Below are 20,229 nucleotides of genomic sequence, written 5' to 3'. Positions count from 1 at the left end.
TTTAGCTAATCCCACAAAAATGACTGGAGAAGGAAATCTGATTTCTCCATCTCGGGTGTAGATTTGAGGTGGTTATGATCTCCATTGTGCTGCAGCTCCTATCCAAGGAAGGGGGAGGATAGCTGTTCCCAGCCCGGAAATGGACCAGAGGATTAACTCCTTAAAAGAAGCAAATTATCCCTTTCTCTGGCCAAATGAAAGCTTTCCCATCAAAAGAGAGCTGTCATATCATACAATATGAGAGAAGAGAGAGTTCAGCTTAATAAAAAATCATTTTTAATGACAGCACAGCCTTTGGCTTTGCCAGAATTCTCTGTGAAAGTTGATTTATTTTCTGCTGAAAGCAGAGAAATTGTATTTTCCCTCCTTCCCCTTTCCCCCATCTCTGCTGCCCTAATCACTGTAATAATGCAGATGTTTTGCATGTATCCAACATACTCTTTGTAAGGATTCAAAGCCCTTAGTAAATTAGATTACAAACTGCTTGCAGCAGCTCTGCACCACAGCTTAGTGGCATGTAACCACCTCCCATGCAGCTGAGCCGTGCTCTGTGTGGGGAAGGGAAGGGGAGGATTGTTGCTGCTGGTGCCTCTCTGTGCTCTCAGCAAGGTCCTACAGCCATCCAGGCAGGAGTGTGGACGCAGTACCACAGCCAACTTTCCCAAAGCCAGTTCAATTCCCAGCTCCTGCCCAGCCAGAGAAGCTGGGGAGAGGCCATGGCCAAGATTCAGGACAGGAAGGAAAGCCTGGCTCTGCCCCTCCCAAGGACAAACAGCAAGGCCTGGCAGCTGCGATCCACAGGAGGAGGATCTGGATCCACATCTCAGATCCTGTGTTTTTAACTGACTGAGTAGCTGGGAATAAATAGAGAAGGTGTGGCTGAGATCAGGTTGCTTAGCAAAGTTTAAGACCAAGTTCCCTTGCTCTCAGTGCAGTGTAAGCCCAGGTGAGGAGTGAGGCCCTGGAGCTCACGTGGGGAGCATTCACACCTGGTGTTTCCTTGCAGTCCCACTCATGGTACCCCAAGGAGACACACGGGTGGGTGCTGTGAAACAACTGCACACCAAAGACCCTGGACAGCTCAGCAATGCCTCCAGCACCCTGAAAAACCTACAGCCACTCCCCAGGAGAGCCTCTCTCAGCTCCCTTCTCTCCTCATCCCTGCTCACTGCCTGTCCTTCCTCACCTGCAGGCCCCTCAGTGCTGGGAAGAGATGCCCCATAGCTGTTCTACTTGTGACTCACTTCAAACCAAACTGCTGCTTTTCCTTCCATCCCTTTATTTGCCTCTCCTTCAGCTGTTCCAATGGTGTAACTTGGATTATAACTGAGCTCTGCAAATCTTTACCTTTTGGGACGAAGGCACCTTTGTAGCTGCTCAGTCTGGACGTGTTCACTCTGCCCTGCCAAGGTGTCAGTGCTCCAGACAGGCACTGGGGATGCCCTAATTCCAGAGATCACTGAAACTGCTCCCAGCTTTTATGCATGTACCCAAACACTGACACAAGGTGTGGATGTGGGGCCAGGTTCTGCTCTCCCTTCTGTGCTGGTCCAGAGGGGCCACAGAGCCGGTGAGCTGGGACGTGCGATGGTCAGGGGCAGGATCTGACCAGCTCTGTTCAGATGCCTGAAGAGGATTAATTCTCCTTCCCCATCCTTAACAAAGGATGCCTTTCCCTGGGCATCCTGTCCCAGCCCTGCCTTCCTACCAAACATGCACTTAGCCTATTAGGATCTCTGCTGATTGCTTTCTTTCATTCCTCCCATACCTTTCACTACAGAAAATGGACTGGTAATACTTCTTTTATCAAAGAATTATGGGATTTAGGACCCAGATTGTACAAAGAGACTTTTGATAGCTGCTGGTAATCAAATCCCAATCGGCAGACACTTCTCTGCACCCTGTTACCAGAGGGGAATAAAGGAAAGGGATTTCTGATGTACTGTTTACTGAGCCTCTGGGAGATAGGATCGCTGGGCTATTTCATATTAGAAAAGGAAAGGAAAATAAAACAAGAAAGAAAAAACATGCAGACAAGAGAGGACAATATAGATATAGATAAAAAGAAAAGAAACAGGTTCTTATAATTTTCTTATTGGTTAAGGAGATTCCAAAGCCATTATAGAGGATTAGCAAAAAGGTTAATCTGCTTTAGCTGTTCACTTGTCAAAAGTGAATTTATAGGGTTTGAAAATCCTTCCTATGGTGAAACAAGAAAAAAATCCCCCTTTCCCTCCTCTGCCCCTCCCTTCTGCAGGCAGCACAAGGTGATGGGAACAGGAGTGCTGGAAACCCTACAGCATGGCAGCACCCTCCTCTGCCTTGCCCCTGCCTGTGCGTTGGCACCTGTGGGAGCTCTTGTTTGGCAGCTCTTCTCCCCACTCCCTATTACCAGTGTGGGGTGGCTGTGATGCTGAGGAAATGGAGGATCACATCCGAGGGATGTAACCATCCTCCTGCGCTCCTCTGCCTTACCTGGGACAAATCCTGGGCTCTTTGACTCATTGATATTGGCAGCAGTCAGGGCATACCTGGACCCCTGACTGGATTTGGGCTTCCAGGCTGGTTTCTAAAGCAGAACAGAGATGGAGGCTGCTGACAAATGTTGCCAAAAACTACAGTCTGGGGGCTTTCCATCCCCAAGGGAAGTGCTCAGCCCGGGATCCACATCTCAGTGCCCTCCAGGCCACCCAGTGGAGCCACTGGTGCATGCCAGCTCTGTTTTCCTGGGCGGCCGTGCCACGACTCATCCAAGCAAAGGATGCTCATCACTCACTCCAAACCACTGTGAGAAAGAACCCCGGGTAAAAACAACCCTTCAAAATCAAAAACAAAAAGCATTTTCTGTGTAGCTGAAATTCAGTGGAATGTGCTAGTCAGGTGTTAAAACTAGAAGTCGTAAAATCATTGGATGGTTAGGATTGAAAGGGGCTTTTGAAGATGATCTTAAAATTCTTCCAATTAAAATTGTTCAGCCCTGTGCCAAATAAGATTAAGAGCTCAAATAAACTCATTTTGATTTGATGATAATTACAATAAACGTGTCTCTCTCCCCAAAGGCCATTTTATTCCACAGGAAGAAGTGGAATCTCTCCACTGGGTAGCAGTGTTATTAGTGATACTGCTAGTAGGGACGCTACGAGTAGTGGCGCTGGCTATCAGAGATGGTGTCCGTGGTGGAGGACGTGGGGTACCAAACCTCCTCTTCCGCAATGAGCCACGATGGAATCTGACAACTGCTTCACCCTGGAGCATTCCAGTTGGCATTTCAGAGATCTTACACCGCCTCATACTGCCCAAGTCCCTCTGTGCTCGGCAGGCAGCACCGGGGTTTCGGAAGTTCTGGGTTGTCTCGCTTTTCCCCGACTACGGAAACAGTTTGGGATGATGATGCTTCTAAACTCCTGCCTTGCAGCCGGCGCGGGTCCCGGCCGGGGTGAAGGAAGGAATGAGGGAAGCACCGCGGGTCCCGGGCAGGGTGAAGGAAGGAAGGAATGAAGGAAGGAAGCACCGCGGGTCCCGGGCAGGGTGAAGGAAGGAATGAGGGAAGCACCGCGGGTCCCGGGCAGGGTGAAGGAAGGAAGGAATGAAGGAAGGAAGCACCGCGGGTCCCGGGCAGGGTGAAGGAAGGAATGAGGGAAGCACCGCGGGTCCCGGTCGCCGCTGCGGGCGGTGCTGCGCCGGGACAGCGCCAGGGGGCGCCGCCGAGCGCCGCAGCGGGCCCGGCTCTGTGGTGCGGCCGCCATGGGCGCCGAGCGGGAGGCGCGGGCCTGCGCCGCCTTCTACGGCTCACGGGGCCTCGCCCCCACGGTGCTCTCCTGCCTGCGCTGCCTGCGGCACTTCGCGGGGTAAGAGGGCGGGCCCCGGGGAGGGAGCTCCCGGTATCCCCCGGTGGCGGCTGCCTCGGGAAACCCCCGGCGTGTAGCGGCCGTGCATGCCGCGGGCGCGGGTCGGGAGGGAAGAAGGGAGGGTGGGCAGATCGATACCCAGCGATGGTTCGAGCCACGCTCACGGTGCTCCCCATTCCCGTCCAGCCTGCTCAGCAGCAGCAGGACTGCAGGTTTTAGGATTTTCGTGCCCTTCTGCCCACCAAGGGTTTGCAAGGCGCTGGGCTTTGAGGATTTTGTGTAGCTCCCCCCCTGCCGCCGCCCCTCCGTCCCCGCTCCAGGGCAATGCTGAGCGCACTGGGAGAGAGCAGCACCGCAGGCTGGGGCATCCCAAACCCTGATCCCACTGAGTCGGGGTATTCCCCCACTACAAGCTTCACCGAGCCGGGGTATCCTCACCCCTGTCCTTGTCCCGTTCCAGGAGCACTGCCAAGAGATGCAAAGAGAAGCACCTGGAGGAGGCTCTCCAGCTGACACGGGCGCTGAGCGAGGGTCTGCAGGCACTGGGTGAGGCAGAGGCACGACCCCTTCTTCGCTGTGTCCTGGCTTTCCAGATGGAGGCAACCAGCAGCTGCAGCTCCTTCCAGAAACTGGAACAGGTCTGTAAGGCTGGGCTGGCTTTGCCCACTCCTGGCGCAGCCCTGGAGCTTTCTGCCATCCTTACCAGCAAAGGGGCTCACAGGTGGTGCAGGCTCCCACAGTAGCACTTGGCAGTGGTGTCTCCCAGGGATCTGGGCAGAGTAGCTGACCTGGGGTGTCTCTTGGCAGATGGTGACCCAGCTGGCAGTGGGGAAGGAAGCCCTGCTGGCCCAGGAGGTGGACACACTGCTGAGTGGCCTGGCACTGCAGGGAGAGGTGAGAGAACCCCAGCTGTGCAGTGTCACTGGCTTTCGTGGGGACTTGTCTGAAGACCAAGTGTCACAGAGACCTGGTTTGGGCTGCCTCCAGTCCTTCACTTCACTTCCCTTGATTCTGGGGATTTGCCCTTGCTTACAGCTGGCAACAGGTGGCTGCCTATCACACCAGCCCTTTGCTCATCCCTGGGGCAGCTTCTGGCACTGGCAGAACCCTCCTGCCCAAGGCACTGAGCCCCAGCATGTTGTCACAGAGGACAAACTATCCTTCTGTCTCTGCAGGTGCTGTCTCCCGAGGACCTTCAGTCAGGTCAGCCTCTGTTCCTTACCTTCTGGGGTTTTCTCCCAGCTCACACCACGAGGGCACAGAACGTTTCCTGCCAACCCAAACTGGGTCCTCTGTGCTCATGGGAGGGGAGCAGGGATCAGCCAGATCCGTGTGACCTCTGCAGAGGTCCCAGCAGCATCCAGCTCTGCCCACCCACAGCTGGAAACCAGACAAGCCAAAGCATCCCCTGCATCCCAGCTGCTTCTTACCTCACTCACCAACGCCCTTGGCTGAACTGGGAGCAGGGCAGGCTGCAGGAGGGCTGGGGGCTGATGCTGTCCCCTTGCCCGCAGTGTCCATGTTCCTGGAGGAGAGCAGCCTGGGCCGGCAGCACTGGCAGCAGAACCTGCCCCTGCTGCTGCAGCGCCTGGCCAGCACCCTGCACTGGGTGCTGCAGGGCCAGCCCACCCCTGGCAGCACCTGGGGCTACCTGGTCATCAAGGTAAGAGCCACCGTGGGCAGGGGGGAGGGATCAGTACCTGCAGGGACAGGCTGGGCACTGGCAGCAGTGTCCAGAGGGATGTAACGCATCGAGCTGCTTTGAATGGCCGTTCCTGGGGTTTTGCTGCTTTTTCAGAGGTAAGGAATACTGATCATCCCTGTGGCACCTCCTGCTCCTCCAGGCCTGCCTCCAGGTCTTCCAGGTGCTGCCAAAGGATGTGGCTCCCCTGGCGTGGAGCACATCAGGAAAGAGTGAGACCCTGCAGAGCCTCCTGGGACTGCTGCTGGAGGTGGCTTGGGGGAAGGTGGGTACAGCCCTGGGAGGGGTGGGGCTGCCTGTCCCAAGGAGCAGAGCAGTGCTGTCTCTCCCCGGTGCTTTCCCCATTCCTCTCCCAAGGTGAGCCTGCAGAGACAGCTCAGTGTCTGGCATGTCTGAGGCACCCCATGTAGCTGTTTGCAGGGGCTGGGGTTTAAATGGTGTTTTGAGTTGTGCCTTTGCCTCCCTGTGAGTCCAGGCCCTGAACAAGGACACGAGGCTGCTGGCAGGCACAGCCCTGAGCATGTTGGTGAACACGGCCCCCCAGCCCCAGCATGGGGCCAGTGCAGTGCTGACCCTGTTCCAGCTCCCCATCCGAGGTGTGTGCTCCATCCTGAGCTGAGGAGGGCCTCTGGCAAAGGGTGGCAGGCGTGTCTGGGGACAGAGGCTGGTGCCAGGCTGGACTCTGCTGCTGTGCCTCTCTCAGGGTCTGGGAGCTCCAGCTGTCTCCGGCCACCTCCCATGAATGTCCTGGAATGAGCCATGGCAGTTGCTCTCAGAGCAGCATTTGGGTTTGCCACCTTCCTTCCATCCATTGGAGCCATTTTCCAGCAGGCACTGGAGAGCTGAAATTTGGGGAGCTGGTGGTGGAAGTGCCCCCTGTCCTGGAACCAGATGGGCTGGAGAATCTGGTGCTTACCAGAGGTGTGCTGACGTGCTGCAAGATGGACATCCTCAGCTGCCAGCTGGAGGGCCTCCCCAACAAGGTAGGAGAGCTCAAACCTGGTGGACAGGGCTCGAGGGAGCCCTTGGAGAGGGCTGGCAGCCGCCTGTGCTGCCTGTAGATCCCTGGGGGATGAAGCCAGGCTGCACCCCTCCACACCAGCAGCTCCACGCATCCTGCTGAGCACAGCCAGTTGGCCAAGGAGCTTTTTCCAAAGACGTCCAAGCAGGGATTTCTCTTTCCTGAGGGGCTGGGAAACAAAGTGATGCCAAAGGCCCCTACACAAGCAAAGCAGTGTTCACCCTGTGTTCCCATGGCATGAACTTGGGGCTGTCCCTGCAGAGCACAGCCTCATCTCTGCCCAGCTCTAGCCTCTCCCAGGTCTTCACGGGCTGAGCACTGCCAGGCAGGGAGCAGAGGTGTGCTCTGTGAGAGCAGGAGAACCAGGCAGCACTCTCCTTGCCTGTCTCATGGCAGGGTTTTCTCCCTGGAAATTCTGTGCCTGCCCTCTCCCTGAGCTGCTGTGCCCCTGCAGGCCTGCCTGCTGCTGGATGTGGTCTTTCCTGCTGTGTGTGCCCTGACCAGGGAGCAGAAGGACTGCCACTACTACTGCTTCCAAGGTAGGAGACAGTGACCCTGCCATGAAAGGTTCACTGTGCTTGTGGTGCATGGAGTCCCCGTGTGCTTCATCTTCTCCAGGGAAGATGCTTTTCTGGGTCTTGGTAGCTGTTTTGGAAACTGCTATTAATTTCTGTTCCTGCCCAATGGACACTTGCCCTCTTGGGGTCTTGTGTACCTGACAGGGGAACTGCTGCCCCTGTACACAGGGTCCTTAAGGCCACAGCCTGTGCTGGCCCTGGTGCAGGCGAGTCTGGGGGAGGGCTGCAGCAGAGCTCTCTGTTTTCTGTTTTGGCAGCCTGTGCGCTGTGGCTGCAGCGCCTGCGGGAGGGCCTGGCTGCTCTCTGGCACCTGACGGGGACCCATGTCCTGGCCCAGGACTCTGAACTCCTCCAGGAGCTCACCCAGCTGCTGTGGAACAACGCAGAGACCCCGGTAAGGACACAGTGCCAAAGGGCACCAAATGTGGCAGCCAGGAACAGCTCTTCCTTCACCTGGCTCAGCTGCTGTCTCTAGCCCATAACACATCTCTGCTGTTCAGCTCCATCAGCCAAATAGACTCCCTTGCCTGTAGCTGCCAGGGCAGGGGCAGGCACACTGCTGGGGTTGTGGCATTTGTCACACACAGGCTCTAAAGGGCCATGTCCCAGTGCTTCACCTGCCACAGGACAGCAAGACATGAGAGGGAGCCCACCCTAACCCCCCTGTTTGTTGTCCTCCCACAGGTGGAAGGTGTGTCTGAGTTCATCCACAGCTCCTTCCGATTGCTCCTGGAGATCTACCACCTGGAATGCCAGCACTTCCAGGACCAGGAGAGACCCCTCTACCAACAGATGCTGCAGAGGGTGGTCTCAATGCCTTGGCAGATCAAAGCAAGATACGTGCCCCTGTGTGCCATCGTCCCCTACATGGGCAGCCAGCAGGTAGGGAAGGCAGGGGTTTGGGAGTTTTAGTGCCACCTGGCTCTGCTGCTGAGGTGGCACAGCCTCAGTCCACTGCCTGTCACCTTCTACCCAGTTCAGCTGTGTGGGCAGGGAACCTTCCCACCCAGAGGGGCTATTTTAGCATCCCTGGGGTAATGAGCTGCATCAGTGCATCCATGGGGAGTGCCAGTGGGAAGGGAAGCTTTGCCTGTCAGTGCCCACCAGAAGCAGCTTTGAGGTACCGGAGATGCTCAGTGCCAGGGGTGACTTCAGTGTGGCCTGTACCCATCTGTCTTTCCCCCAAATGCAGCTTTCAGCCTGACTGGGAGATGAGGGTCACCTGCCTTTCTCCCAGGTGCTGGATGCCTACCCAGACCTGCCACAGCATCTCCTGAGCTGCCTCTCCACCAACCACCTGTGTCCTGCCGCGGCCGAGGCCTACAAGGTCCTGGTGCGGCAGCAGTGCAGCGAGTGGCGGGATGGGCAGCGGGGCACAGAGGAGGCCCTGGCAGAGCAGTGGGCACTGCGCTGGCTCCCCCTGCTCTCCCAGGGCCTCTGCTCTCCCCTGCCCATCCTGCAGAGCAACAGTGCCAACCACCTCCTCACCTGGACCCTGCGGCAGCTCCCGGCCACCCAGGCACTGCTGGCCGCCCAGTTTGGCGGCCAGGACACGATGTCACTCCGGGCCTGGGTGTCCGTGCTGAAGGCACAGAAGAGTGTGGCAGGGGCCCTGCCGCTGGGGGAGGAGGCTCTGGAGCGGCTCTCCCGCTGCCTGGGTGCCCGTGAGGAGGGCATTCGGCTGGCAGCGCTGGGCCTGCTCTGCTGCAGCCCCAACACCAACCAGCCCCTCTCGGGCACCGAGGTGCGGCTGCTGCGGGAGTTCCTGCCCCTCAACCTCAACTGCGACTCCTCCTCGTTCCGGCAGCTGCTGCAGGCAGCCGTGAGGAAGGCGCTGGTGCGGCTGCGGGACAGCTCGCTGGCCCAGCTGCGGGGGAAGGCGCCGCGGCGCTCCGGGCCAGCAGAGGGAGCAGAGCAGCTCGCCCAGGCAGTAGGTGAGGCGGCCACTGAGCACCTGCACCCCAGCCCTGGGAGATTCACGTGTGGCCCGGCATCCCTTGCTGCCATGCTCTCTGCCCACAGGCTTTGTGGAATGGCTGCTGCAGCTCAGCATCGCCTCACTCAGCCCAGGCTCCAACTACCAGAGGAAGAAGACGGCTCTGCTCCTTCTGGCTGCTGTTTTGGAGACCTGCACAGACACCTGGAGCCCTGACAGGAAGAAAGGCCAGCCACCACGTGAGTACAGGCAAGCTACCTGGAGTATCACCTGTAGCTGTGGGGATACTCCCAGCCAATCCCACCCCACTGCCCCATGTCCTCATCACAGGGACCATGGCCACACTGCTGAGCTATGCCAGGCAGAGAGGCTGCTGGGATTTCTTCTCCCAGCCCAATTTGTTGGCACTGCTGAGCTGCCTGCAGGACAGCACTAACGAGGTGAGCCTCATAAAGCTAAAGGGAGGTGATAAAGTTGGCCTCCAGCAGACTTAGAGAAGCCCACCATGGTTCCCATTCTCCCATGTCCCACTTTTCCCCATGTCTTCTCTGTCCTGGCAGATCAGAGACTTGGCCTCGGAGCTGCTTGTCCGCTACTTCCCTACCACATTCCCTGAGCCCATTGCCCAGGCTCTCTTCCAGCTGGCCCAGGACACCCTGGGCAGCCCCCGAGTGCAGGAGGCTGAAGCTGGATCTGTGCTGATGAAGACCATCCTGCAGAAGTATGAGCTCCTGGCATGGCCCTCTCTCTCCCTGTGGTGGCACAGGACCCTCCAAGAGTGTGTTGGCAGCACTGGTGCTTCACCAGTCTGTGGTCATAGATGGGGTTTGCAATAGCCTTGCAGCGGGAAGCTGGGGAGGGCTGAGGTGTCTGCACGGGGGGAGGAAGGAGCTGCGTAGCACAAGATGGGCAGGAAATTCCCTGGTACTCACAGCAGGATCTGCGTGTTGCCCCAGGTCAGACAGTGGCACCATGAAGAGCCTGTCCCTGGAGGCTGAGGCAGCCCTGACACTGCCCAGCCGAGGGCTGTGCTTTGCCCAGCACCTTCTGCACGTGCTGCAGGCCCAGTACAAGGTGGCACGCCAGGACCTGCTGCGGGCAGCAGCCACGGCACCGATGCACGGTACGGCCCCAGCTGGGCAGGGCAGGGAGCAGCTCCTGCAGCAGCTGCCTGGGACCTGGAGCAGCCCAGAATCATGGCAGGACTCTGGCCACAGCTCGTTGCTGGTGCCACATCCTTGCCTTGGTTTCCCTGTTTTGGCACTGCCCCTGCCTTGCACACCCCTCACCCAGGGCCCTGTTGACTCCCCTGCCCCTGAGCCACGTCAGCCGCAGCTCAGGCAGGAGAGGCAGGGCTGTGCTGACAGCACAGTGAGCAGAGGTGGGTGTTCTGCAGGAGCCATCGCAGCCCTGCGCAGGTGCCTGCTCCAGGTGCCAGAGGTGGCCGTCTCCATGCAGGCAGCAGAGTTGGTGCAGAGCTGGCAGGAGCTCCTCACCTGCCTCGTGACCACAGTGAGAGACATCACCTCCCTCCTCCTGGGGGCTCTGCAGAGCCAGCAAGGCCCTGGTGCTGATGAGCAAGGTGAGTGTGTCCCCATGGCGGCAGAACCAGCCCTGGGATCCATCCCTGGGAGCCACTGACTACTCCATCACAGTCATTCCTGACCCAGCAGCCCTCCAGCCCCAGGGGAATGCACTTACTTTGGGCTCAGTTCCTCTAGGAGGGGACCATTGTTGGGCTGGGCCTGGCTTTGGGTCTCTTTCTCAACTCTGTGGGAGAACAGGAGCATTAGAGGCAAAAGCCTTCCAGAGCAGTGAGGCACCTGCCAGATAAAAACAGTTGGGAAAGAAGGGGCTGGCAGAGACCTTACAGGCCTTGGGAAGAGCAGTGGGAAAAATGCAGCTGCATTCCTGAGTGGGGCATGTGGCAGGGCAGGAGCCATTGCCATTTGTGTGCATTCTGACAGGGGACTACAGGTCCTCCCAAACCCTAACAGCATCCCCCTCCCACTGCCCTACACCCTGCTCAGACCTGGCTTTTCCTTTTGCAGCTGCTGCCCCATCATTTGCAGAGATGGGGAATGCCATTGGCTCCCTCATCATGTTGGGGAAGGGCCAGGGGCAAGAGGAAGAGGAGAGTGATTCAGTCCTGCTGTCAGAGGAGCACAGCCTGATCCTGACGTGCTGCTGGGTGTCAGTGAAGGTAGGGACTCCTCCTTATGGCACTGGGAGAGGGGCAGCCCAGCATGGCACCCATCATCCAGCCTTCTCCAGCTTCACCTCCCCCTGGGGCATTTGCTGGGGATGAACACAGGAGAATTTCTGTCCTTACTTCAGTGCTCTCACAGATGTCCTCACCCCCTTCCAGGAAGGATGCAGCTAGCAGGCTCCCAAAACCAGCCCCCTCCCTGCCCTTATGGAGCCCAGCTTCTTCCCAGACACTGATAGTCCCCTGCTGTGGCACAGCCAGGCTACCTGGCTTGCAGCCCTGCTGCCACCCATCCCAGCTTCTCCTCCTCCCTGCCAGACTTGCTGACCTTCCTCTTCTTCCCAGGAGATTGGGCTGCTCCTGGGGGGCCTGGCTGAGCTGCTACTATCCCCAGCACTGCCTGCTGAAGTGGGGCCCCTCCTGCCACTCCCCACCCTGCAGATGGCCACCAGGGTGTTCCAGGAAATCCTGCTGCGGTGCCGGCACTGGGTAAGGGTGGATCTGGGCCCTTGGCCATCCCTGCAGCCCTGTCCCTGCCCTGGCATGCTGGGGGGGAGGGAGGGCAAGTGCAATGGGGGAGGGTCTGCTGGGGGGCAGGACATGGGGATGGCTGGAAGTCCCCTGGCTGGGATCCCAGTTCCAGACCCCATCACATCACCGCACCATCATGTCTTCTCACTTGCTCTTCCCCTTCACAAAGAGTTTTCTGGGGGCATGGGGGTCTGGTGGGTGCAGCCTTTGGAGTGCTTGTCCTGACACTGCTCTGCCCCAGGGAGCAGTGGAGGGCTGCAGCATGGGCTTCACCAAATTCTGTGCTGCACTGCTGAACCACCCAGATCCGGAGCTGCAGGCCATCCCACGGGCTGTGCTGGAGCAGGTACAGTACTCATGGTGCCTCTTGTTTCCCCAGGGAGCACCAGAGGCATTTTTGCACTCCCTGGGGCAAGCACCCTCCTGGCAGCTGAGATGCTGGTGCCCTCCTGGCAGGGCAGCTGCAGGTGACAGGTTTCCAGCCACACCTCAGGTGGATTTTGTTTCTCTGTCAGGGCTTGGAAGCACTGTGTGGGCCCCGGAGCAGCTCGATCACACGCCGTGCTGCCGGCTTCCCCATGCTCTTCCTGTGCATCGTCAGCGGGGAGGCCCCGGCGCAGGCACGGCCCCTCCTGACCCACTGCATCCAGACCCTGCTGAGCTTGGCTGCCACGGCACTGCCACAGGACTGGGACCAGACCCTCGACCTCCCACAGGTCAGTGTGGTGCTCCTGGCTGCTGGAGCCCCTTTGGGGACAGGGTGATCTGTGCTGGGTCCCCTGAGCTGTACCAGGTACCCAGTGTGAGACCCTGAGAACTCAGACAGCCCTGGTCACGCTGTCCAGCCTGGCAGCCTGGGAGCTGATGGCCTTTTGGCTCCCCTGTCTTTTCCCACCCTCTTCCCCTGACATGATAGCATGAGCCCTATCCCCACATGGTGCCCCTGAGCCCTGTGTGCTCTCTCCAGGTGTGTGCCCTCCACGTGCTGCAGACGCTGGTCCGCGGGGCGGGGCTGGGCGGGGCAGTGCTGTGCCATGCCACACCCATGATGGCCCTGGCACTGCGGGGCCTGGGCTCACCCTGCTGGGCCATGAGGAACGCGGCCATCCAGCTCTTCAGTGAGTACTGACATAGACAGAGAGATCCCACAGCCCCCAGGGCTCGGAGCCTGTGTGGCGTGAAGTGCAGGGGGTTGGTAGGGTTGGATGGGACCTGACACTGCCTTCTCTGTCCCTGCAGGTGCCCTCACATCCCGGCTGCTGGGACAGCCATGGAGCCACAGGGATGGCTGCCCATCAGAGGGGCTGAGCCTGCATGCCTTCCTCAGCCAGCACCCAAAGCTGGGTGCTGTGCTGCTTGGAGAGCTCAAGGTGGCCACAGCACCCACATCAGGGGGGCCCCGCCTGCACCCTGCACTCCATGCTGTCCTCACCCTCTTGGCCCAGCTGCAGCCTGGCGCTGACATTGCCGGCAGGTATGGGGGCAGTGGGGATGCTGTGCCTCAGCCAAGGGCTCGTGCGGTCGGAAGGGCTCCCATGGCCCTGGCTCTTGTGAGACTCCAGCCAGAGCATCACCACATGGTGCCCTATTTGCTCCACAGTTCCTCTGCTCCCTTCCTGGAGCCACTGCTGGGGCTGGCAGAGAGCCCCATCTACGCTGTACGAGCGATGGCTGCCAAGGCTCTGGTGCCTGTTGTGGCCCCTCCCCAGCGCTGCAGGCTCCTCCTGCAGCTGGCCCGGCAGCTCCCTGCAGCACCTGGGCAGATCCGCTCGCACAACGCCGTCCATGGGCACCTGCTGCAGATGCAGGCACTGCTGGGCTGTGCCATGGGCACCGGGGGGTGAGTGTTCCACGCTGCCTCCCCAGCTGGAGGAGGCAGTGCCACCCTGTGCCAAACGCAGCCTTTTGGCCACAGAAGTGCCCATCTCAGCGTTTGCCCCGTGGTGAGGCTGTGTCTCCATTCAGGCTGTCGGCCAAGGCGCTGCACCCCGTGGCTCTGCAGCTGGAGGCGCGGGGCTGGCTGCTCACCCCAGCTCAGCGCTGCCCCCTCGTCCGAGCTGCCTTCCTCCAGGTCCTCGCCCTCCTGCCCACATCCTTCAGCCCTGGCTTTGCCCAGTACATCCATGACACCATCAGCAGCGAGCTGGGCAGCCTCCTGCAGGGGGCAAAGTCAGGCTGTGCCGAGCCACAGGTACTGCTTCCTGCCAGGAAAGTCATGGCCGTGCCTGACTGGCAGTGAGCCTGGACAGGGGCAGGGGGAGCCATCGCTCCAGGCTGAGCACTGGAAGGAGAATCCTGTTTTTTTCCTGCAGGTGGGCTCAGCCATCCTCCACCAAACCATGGCCCACTTTGTGTGCAGCGAGGCAGCCCGGCTGGCAGACAGCGAGCACATTGCTGCTGTCTGCTCACTCCTCCAGCAGCCCAACCCCGACATCCAGCTTGCCATCCTGAACTGGGTGATTGCTGGGGAGGGAGGATCATGCAAGGAGGTGGAGAACGCTCTTGGGCTGACATTGCTGGTATGATGGGGCTCAAAAGTCACCAAGTAAAGCAGGGGGGCCCCAGTGCACCACGCAGATGGGACCCCTGAGATCCCATTGCTGAGAAGTTTGGTGCTCCCCAGGCTGAGGAGTGGGTGCAGGGCACCTGCCTGGTCCTGCAGTGCTAGGACCACTAACCATGTACCTTCTTTCCCATTGTCAACTAGGAGAGCTTGCAGTCGGTGCTGCAAGAGAGAAGGGACGAAGAGTTCCTGAGATTGTACCTTGAGGCTTTGCTGCATCTTTACAGAGATCCCTCGTCATGGTCCCAGGAAGCTTCTAGTAAGCTCCAGGGCTCCTCAAGATCATGTCTGGAGATGCTGCTGCACATGGTGGAGGCTGAGTGTCCTGGGCCTGATCTCCTCTTCCAGGCACTGTGTGCTGCCAGCCTGCTGCTTGCCCACCAGTAGGTCCTTGCTGCTGCTGGGGGGCTGCCCAACTCTTCCAGCAGATTCTTCCTTAGTCCTTACTAGAAACAGAGCCCTGCCTTCCCTCCCATAAATCACACCATTGGACCTGGCTTCTGCAATCTCAGGCCAGCCGGTGACCTTTGGTCCCCTAATGGAGCAGCAAGGTGTGCTTGAATTCGTTCTCCTTCCCTGGCCTTGGCAGGTGCAGGGACGAGGACGCTGTGCTGGTGGAGCGCTGGTGTGCGGCGCTGGAGGAGTGCAGCCGCTCCGCCGGCTCTGAGCTGCTGCGGCTGGCGGCCGCCCGCTCCCTGCAGCTGGCAGGGCCCAGCCTGCTGCAGCCATCCCTGCGTGCTGCCCATCCCTCGCTCGTCCCCGTGGCTCTGAGGTAGGTCACTCAGCCCATCTCTGGGGATGGCTGTGCTTGCAGCACTGCTCCCTGCAGCCCCAGCCCCGGCCTGCTGCAGGTTAATGGACTCTGCAAAAGGTGTCCCCTGCAAAAACTCAAGGGTGTTGAAGAAAACCCCAATCATTCAAAAATCAGTGACACTCAAGAGCTTACAGCCTACAAAAAACCGTGTGGGTGGCATTTTAATACAAGCAGCCAGTCCATTATGAGCACCAGGTGGCATTGCTGAGCCCTCAATCCCCAGCACAGCCCCTGCCTTCCCAAGCTCTTGGGTGGTGGCTGTGTCTTTCACAGTCCAGGGAAAAAGTCCCTCAGAGAAGCATTCTGCTGAGGTCTCATCCTCCCCTCCAAGCAGGCCAGGATGCTTTGGGACATGCAGTATGCTTCCTTTCCCTTCTCTTCCCTTTCCTCAGGCTGATAAACATGGCCATTCACCTTCTGCAAGATGAGGAGCGGGAGGTCCGGCATGAGGCCTCAGGTTTCGCCAGCCTCCTGCGGCAGAGCCCAGGGGAGCTGCTCCAAAACGGCTGCATCTTTGTGCAGGACAATGTGGGGCTCCAGAGCCTCCTAGAGCTCTTCTGGGAGAGTTCGGGGAGCACCCTGAGACCTTCAACTCACTACTTCAACACATCCCCGTCTTAGATGTCAGGAGTGTTGTGGAGGAGCTGGAGGCCAACAAGTGAGTTGCTGGACCTGTGGATTGGCATGAGGGAGTGTGGGGTATCATGGAGCCAGCCCTTGGCTTCACTCACACCTCTGCTTTCCCCCCAGAGCTGCCAGCCTGTACAAAGAGGATGAACCCAATGTTTTTGCAGAGCCAGCTGTCCTGGCACAGCAGCTGCTCCCTGTCCTGGTGCAGCTCCTGGAGAAGGCTCCCACTGGCAGCCCAGTCCATGCCTCGGCTCTGCAGTGGCTGGAAGCCACAGGCCCCAGTGTGCTGAGGGACCTGCAGTACTGCAAACACTGCTGGAGCCAAGGTATGGTGAGCGTGGAGTGCCTGGGGGCACTCAAACAAGTGTCCTTGTTCCTCAGGCCAGTTCTGCCCAGGGGGACCCTGCCACACTCACAGCTCCTTCCCTGCTCTCGCACAGGTCCTGCTGCCCGCTGGGGGATGAAGGCACTGGGCTGTGCCAAACTCCACACAGCCCTGGCTGTGCTGCTGGTGAGGGCCTGGCTGGTGGCACAGGGTGCTGCGGGTGCTGGGGGAAGGTGCCACCACCACACCAGGCCTGGGCTGTGGCTCCCAGGAGTTGGAGCAGGAGCTGGAGCTGGTACAGGGGCTGCTGGTGCAGCACGGGCTGGCTCCTGTGCCAAAGCAGGACAATGCACCAGGAGAGCTGGCACCACTGTTGGGGACTGACAGCTCCAGGCATGCAGCAGTGTGACATGAAATCCTGCAGCCATCGCCCTCCATTTCCTGGATGCTCTCTCTGACCAGCAGCCAGGCCTGCAGGTTTGGTGGTGTAACTCAGGGGACCCCACTCACAGTGTGGGACACACTCACTTTTGTTCCCAGTTTCTAACTCTGCAGCTGAGGACTCCAGTGCAGCATTGCCTTGGCCCATGTCCATGGCTTCCTTGCCCTCAACTCTGGCTTGCAGGAGGGGACCTGTGCTCCAGAACTCTCACACCCCGTCATGCTCAACTCCCACCACCTGTTTTTTTAACCAGCACTTTGGTCCTTGGCCGACCTGGGCTTTTATCCCAAATAAAGAGGCCAAGAACATTCCCAGTGTTGAAGCCTTTTAATTCCCCTGCCCAGGAGGGTGGTGTGAGAGCAGGCTGCAGGAGCCAAACAAGTCTGGGGCAGCAAACAGACAGCAGCCACAGGCTGCAGTGGAGCAAGATCCAGCCCTGGCATGGCACATCCTCCCACCACAGGCTGTGGTAGGACCACCCAGCCCAGCCTCACTCCTTCCAGTGGGGGCTGCTGAGCCCCACAGCTGGAACTGGCCCCGGCACCATCGCCTGTGTGCAGACTTTGGGTGTCTGTTTAATTCCTCTCTGCAAAACCCAGCAGGGCTGAACTGCCCTGCATGGCTCACCTGAGACTGCAGTGAGTGAGCTCAGACAAGGGGAGGGATGCTGCCTCCATCCTCACGTTGCTTGCCAGTTGCAGCTTGTAAAGTATGATATCATGGCTGAGCGTGACACTGTCACACCATGTCACTGCCACATTGTCTTCTCACCCAGACTTAACCTCATCATGCTGTTCTTCTACCATTAATCACCACACTTCAGCAATTCCCTTATTTCTAGTCTTTATAAGAAGGGTTTTTCAATTCTTCAGCAAAATATCTAATGGAAAATGGAGCTGGCACCAAGGGTGAACAGCAAACCTACATGAGGGTAAAATTATGAAAGACACCACATTTTTATTTAATTCCTCACCTCCCCAGCAAGGAGTGGTGCCATGGGGAGGCTCAGCTCACCTTCCCAGGGGGATCCTACACGAAGATGAGAGCTGGGGGGGAGCAGACACAGCCCTCCTGCAGGCCCTCCTGCACCCACGAGCCCTGGCACCCCACCACAGAAGCAGCCACCCAAAATGTCCTGGAAGGGAAAATCAGTGAGAAGTAGGGTGAGCCAGTAACAAATACAATTTTTAAAAATCATATATAGTTTTATATATGGGTTTATATTACATATATAATAATGGCAGTCAGGCCTAGATAATCATTGTCTGTCCCTTCCAACAGATATTCTATTCTATTTAAATATGCTTAATTTTATATTATAATCTCTGTTTATAGGACATATTATTGATTCATTTAATAATATGATGGTATACTATAACATTGTGGCATATTTTAACATAATTACAGCCTTGTATACAAATATTATAATTAGAATATAAAAGGAGAATGCCTTAGAGACAGGGAGAGATGTTCCAGGAGAGATCCCACGGTGGGGATGGCACAGATTAGCACCTACCTGGCTCCTTGCAGGCCGCGTCCGGTGCAGTGGGGACGGCGGTGGGGCAGATTCCCCCGGCATTCCACACAGACCTGCTGGTCCCGCTGCAGCCGGCGGCTCCAGGCGCGCCCGCGGCACGGGGGCCCCACCTGGGTCAGGCGGAAATAGCCGCAGGAGCTGGGGAGGGGGGAGCTGGGGAGGGGGAACGTGGGAGGAGAAAAGAGGGAAAATGGTGGTCGGAAGGTAGGGCAGAGGTTGGCGTGGGTTGTTGATGGATTGAGGTATAAAGGGGATGTGGGTTTGGGGGGTGGCAGAGGGGGTTCGGTTGGGGAGGTGGGAAGTTTGATGGCTCTGGGGGGGTGCAGAGGGATCCTAGTTTGGAGGGCGGGAAGGATGGTGTTTCTGTGGGGCATGCAGAGGGACATGGTTTTGTATGGGGGTGCAACGGAGCCGTGGTTTGGGGCAGGGAGAAAAGCAATGGCTGGGGGAAGCAAAAAGGCCCTGGGTCTGAGGGTGCAAAGAGGCCATGACTGCAGGGGGTAGAGGAGGAGTCCCGGCTTTGGGGACGGGGTTACAGAGGGGCCCCGACCCCACACGCACCCAGAGGGCTCCTCCGGCAGTGGCAGCCCAGCTCTTCGCCAGGGATCTCTGAAGTCCTGGCTCAAGGGGTTGGGGAGAATCTTGGCTACCTCTGGCAGAAGAGCAGCTGTGAGGGGCACGGGGACGATTAAAGACACCCCGGGAGGGCAGCACACGGAGACAGCAGGCAGGAGGGCAGCAGGCAGCCCCGTTACCTTGGGCCGTGCCGCAGGTCGGGTGCTGCCCCAGGCAGCCGCGGCGCTGCTTGAGGTCCGGACAGGGATCCCCGCCGTGCCGGGGCGGCACCGTGACCTGGCGGCTGCGGGCCCTGCTGCCAACCCCGCACGGGGAGCTGCACCCGCTCCACGGCCCCCAGGGCCCCACGGCACAGCCCACCGCTGCCAGGGACCGAGGAGAGGCAAAAGAAAGAGTTTCAGTGTCATGAACAACGGAAAGAGCAGAGCAGGGGAGACGCAGCACAGGGGATGGGGAGAGAGGGGAGGAAGGGCAAGGGCCAGAGTGATCCCAGCAGCCCCTCTCCCCTGACCCCTGCCAGTGCAGGGCTTTGTGAGCTGCTTCCGCAGGACTTTATCGCTGTGTGCATCGCGCTGAGCTGGGACCCTGCTAATCTCCGCGGAGATTAGGAAGGGCTGACTGCTGCAATTGTCCAGGGGGCCGTGGCCGGTGCCTGCCTACCCAGATTTAGGTCCCCAGGGCAGGCTGGTTCTGCACTCCCCAAGCACATGAGCCCTGTTTGGCACCCTCAGTGCAGCCCCCGGTTCCCCTGTCCCTGTGCAAGGCACTGCCTGTAACAGTAGCAGAGGTGACACCGGGTCTTGTCCTGCCGGGTCCCACACTGACCGCTGAGACTTGCAGTGACAGCACCACCATCAGCTGCAGAGCAGAGGCCACCCCTTCGAGCTCTCTCATTGCACTGGGGCCAGCCAGACATTCAGTGTGGCAAAAAGAGGACAACTGGGACATTGCTACAAATCCAGCCCAGCCAGCATCCCCAGACACATCCTGTTATCACTCAAAGTACGGGGCTAACAGGTGCCAGCAAACACTCGCCGCCGAGCACGGCAGCACAGGCCGGTGTCCCCAGCCGCGGTCCGGCCGGTGCCATCCATCCCCTCGGGCACTCACCGGCACGGCGGCACGAGGTGAGGTAGTCCTGGCAGCAGTCTCCGGTCCGCTGGCAGTACGAGTCGCAGTAGCAGCGAGCCCGGCGGGCGCCGGGGGCCCAGCAGGCGTTGTTCCTGCCGGGGCAGCAGCGGTGCCGGCAGCTGCCCGTGGCTCCCAGCAGGCAGCCGGTGGCCAGCAGCCAGCCCGCCCAGAGCAGCGGGCCCCGCATGGCACCGGCAGCCTGCGAGCCCCGCGGGACGATGGCTCTGCCCCGCTCCAGCCGACACTGGGTGAGCGAGGGCTGTGCGGGTGGGAGCTCCGGCCGTGCCGCACCGCCCCCGGGCTGGGCGGGGGGACAAAGCCCGTTCCCTTCTGCTCCACCGCCCCTCGCTCCATGGCAGGGCAAGGACTTCATACAATTAAGCAGG

General features: G+C 59.1%; 2 protein-coding genes across 3 annotated transcripts; one reads left to right on the top strand and one right to left on the bottom strand.

Annotated features, from left to right (window-relative positions):
* Window positions 1-3,744: 3,744 nt before the first annotated feature.
* On the top strand, window positions 3,745-16,907 carry LOC118693142 (thyroid adenoma-associated protein homolog). The gene is given in 33 exon segments (XM_054516795.1): window positions 3,745-3,848; window positions 4,309-4,486; window positions 4,656-4,742; window positions 5,024-5,051; window positions 5,363-5,511; window positions 5,693-5,815; window positions 6,026-6,146; window positions 6,379-6,533; window positions 7,026-7,110; window positions 7,407-7,543; window positions 7,834-8,031; window positions 8,387-9,083; window positions 9,172-9,324; window positions 9,416-9,525; window positions 9,646-9,806; window positions 10,042-10,208; window positions 10,482-10,667; window positions 11,137-11,288; window positions 11,640-11,783; window positions 12,067-12,171; window positions 12,341-12,541; window positions 12,793-12,943; window positions 13,065-13,299; window positions 13,426-13,665; window positions 13,791-14,016; window positions 14,138-14,344; window positions 14,533-14,771; window positions 14,978-15,160; window positions 15,595-15,752; window positions 15,755-15,860; window positions 15,953-16,158; window positions 16,273-16,367; window positions 16,369-16,907. Coding segments are annotated over 33 exon segments (5,685 nt in total). The 3' UTR covers window positions 16,567-16,907.
* Window positions 16,908-17,125: 218 nt separating this feature from the next.
* LOC118693143 (uncharacterized) lies at window positions 17,126-20,030 on the bottom strand. Of its 2 annotated transcripts, none has more exons than XM_054516796.1 (4): window positions 19,823-20,030; window positions 18,892-19,074; window positions 18,116-18,803; window positions 17,126-17,734 (listed from the first exon to the last, which is right to left on the bottom strand). In XM_054516796.1, the coding sequence occupies exons 1-4, from the start codon at window positions 20,028-20,030 to the stop codon at window positions 17,629-17,631; spliced, it is 1,185 nt and encodes a 394-aa protein (XP_054372771.1). In that variant the 3' UTR covers window positions 17,126-17,628. The 2 variants fall into 2 exon arrangements, with proteins under 2 accessions (XP_054372771.1, XP_036249377.1); XM_036393484.1 differs by having other exon boundaries at window positions 18,116-18,788.
* Window positions 20,031-20,229: the final 199 nt, after the last annotated feature.

Source organism: Molothrus ater, chromosome 18 (genome assembly GCF_012460135.2).
Source record: "Molothrus ater isolate BHLD 08-10-18 breed brown headed cowbird chromosome 18, BPBGC_Mater_1.1, whole genome shotgun sequence".
In the NCBI taxonomy this organism is placed as follows: Eukaryota; Metazoa; Chordata; class Aves; order Passeriformes; family Icteridae; genus Molothrus; species Molothrus ater.
This window is presented reverse-complemented; position numbering and strand designations above follow the sequence as displayed.

Excerpts from the sequence above, each read along its gene's own strand:
- LOC118693143 (XM_054516796.1), bottom strand. The coding sequence starts at position 20,030 with ATGCGGGGCCCGCTGCTCTGGGCGGGCTGGCTGCTGGCCACCGGCTGC. Across the intron at positions 19,075-19,822 it reads CACCTCGTGCCGCCGTGCCG|CGGTGGGCTGTGCCGTGGGG; the intron begins GTGAGTGCCCGA and ends GGTCCCTGGCAG. Across the intron at positions 18,804-18,891 it reads GACCTGCGGCACGGCCCAAG|CTGCTCTTCTGCCAGAGGTA; the intron begins GTAACGGGGCTG and ends TGCCCCTCACAG.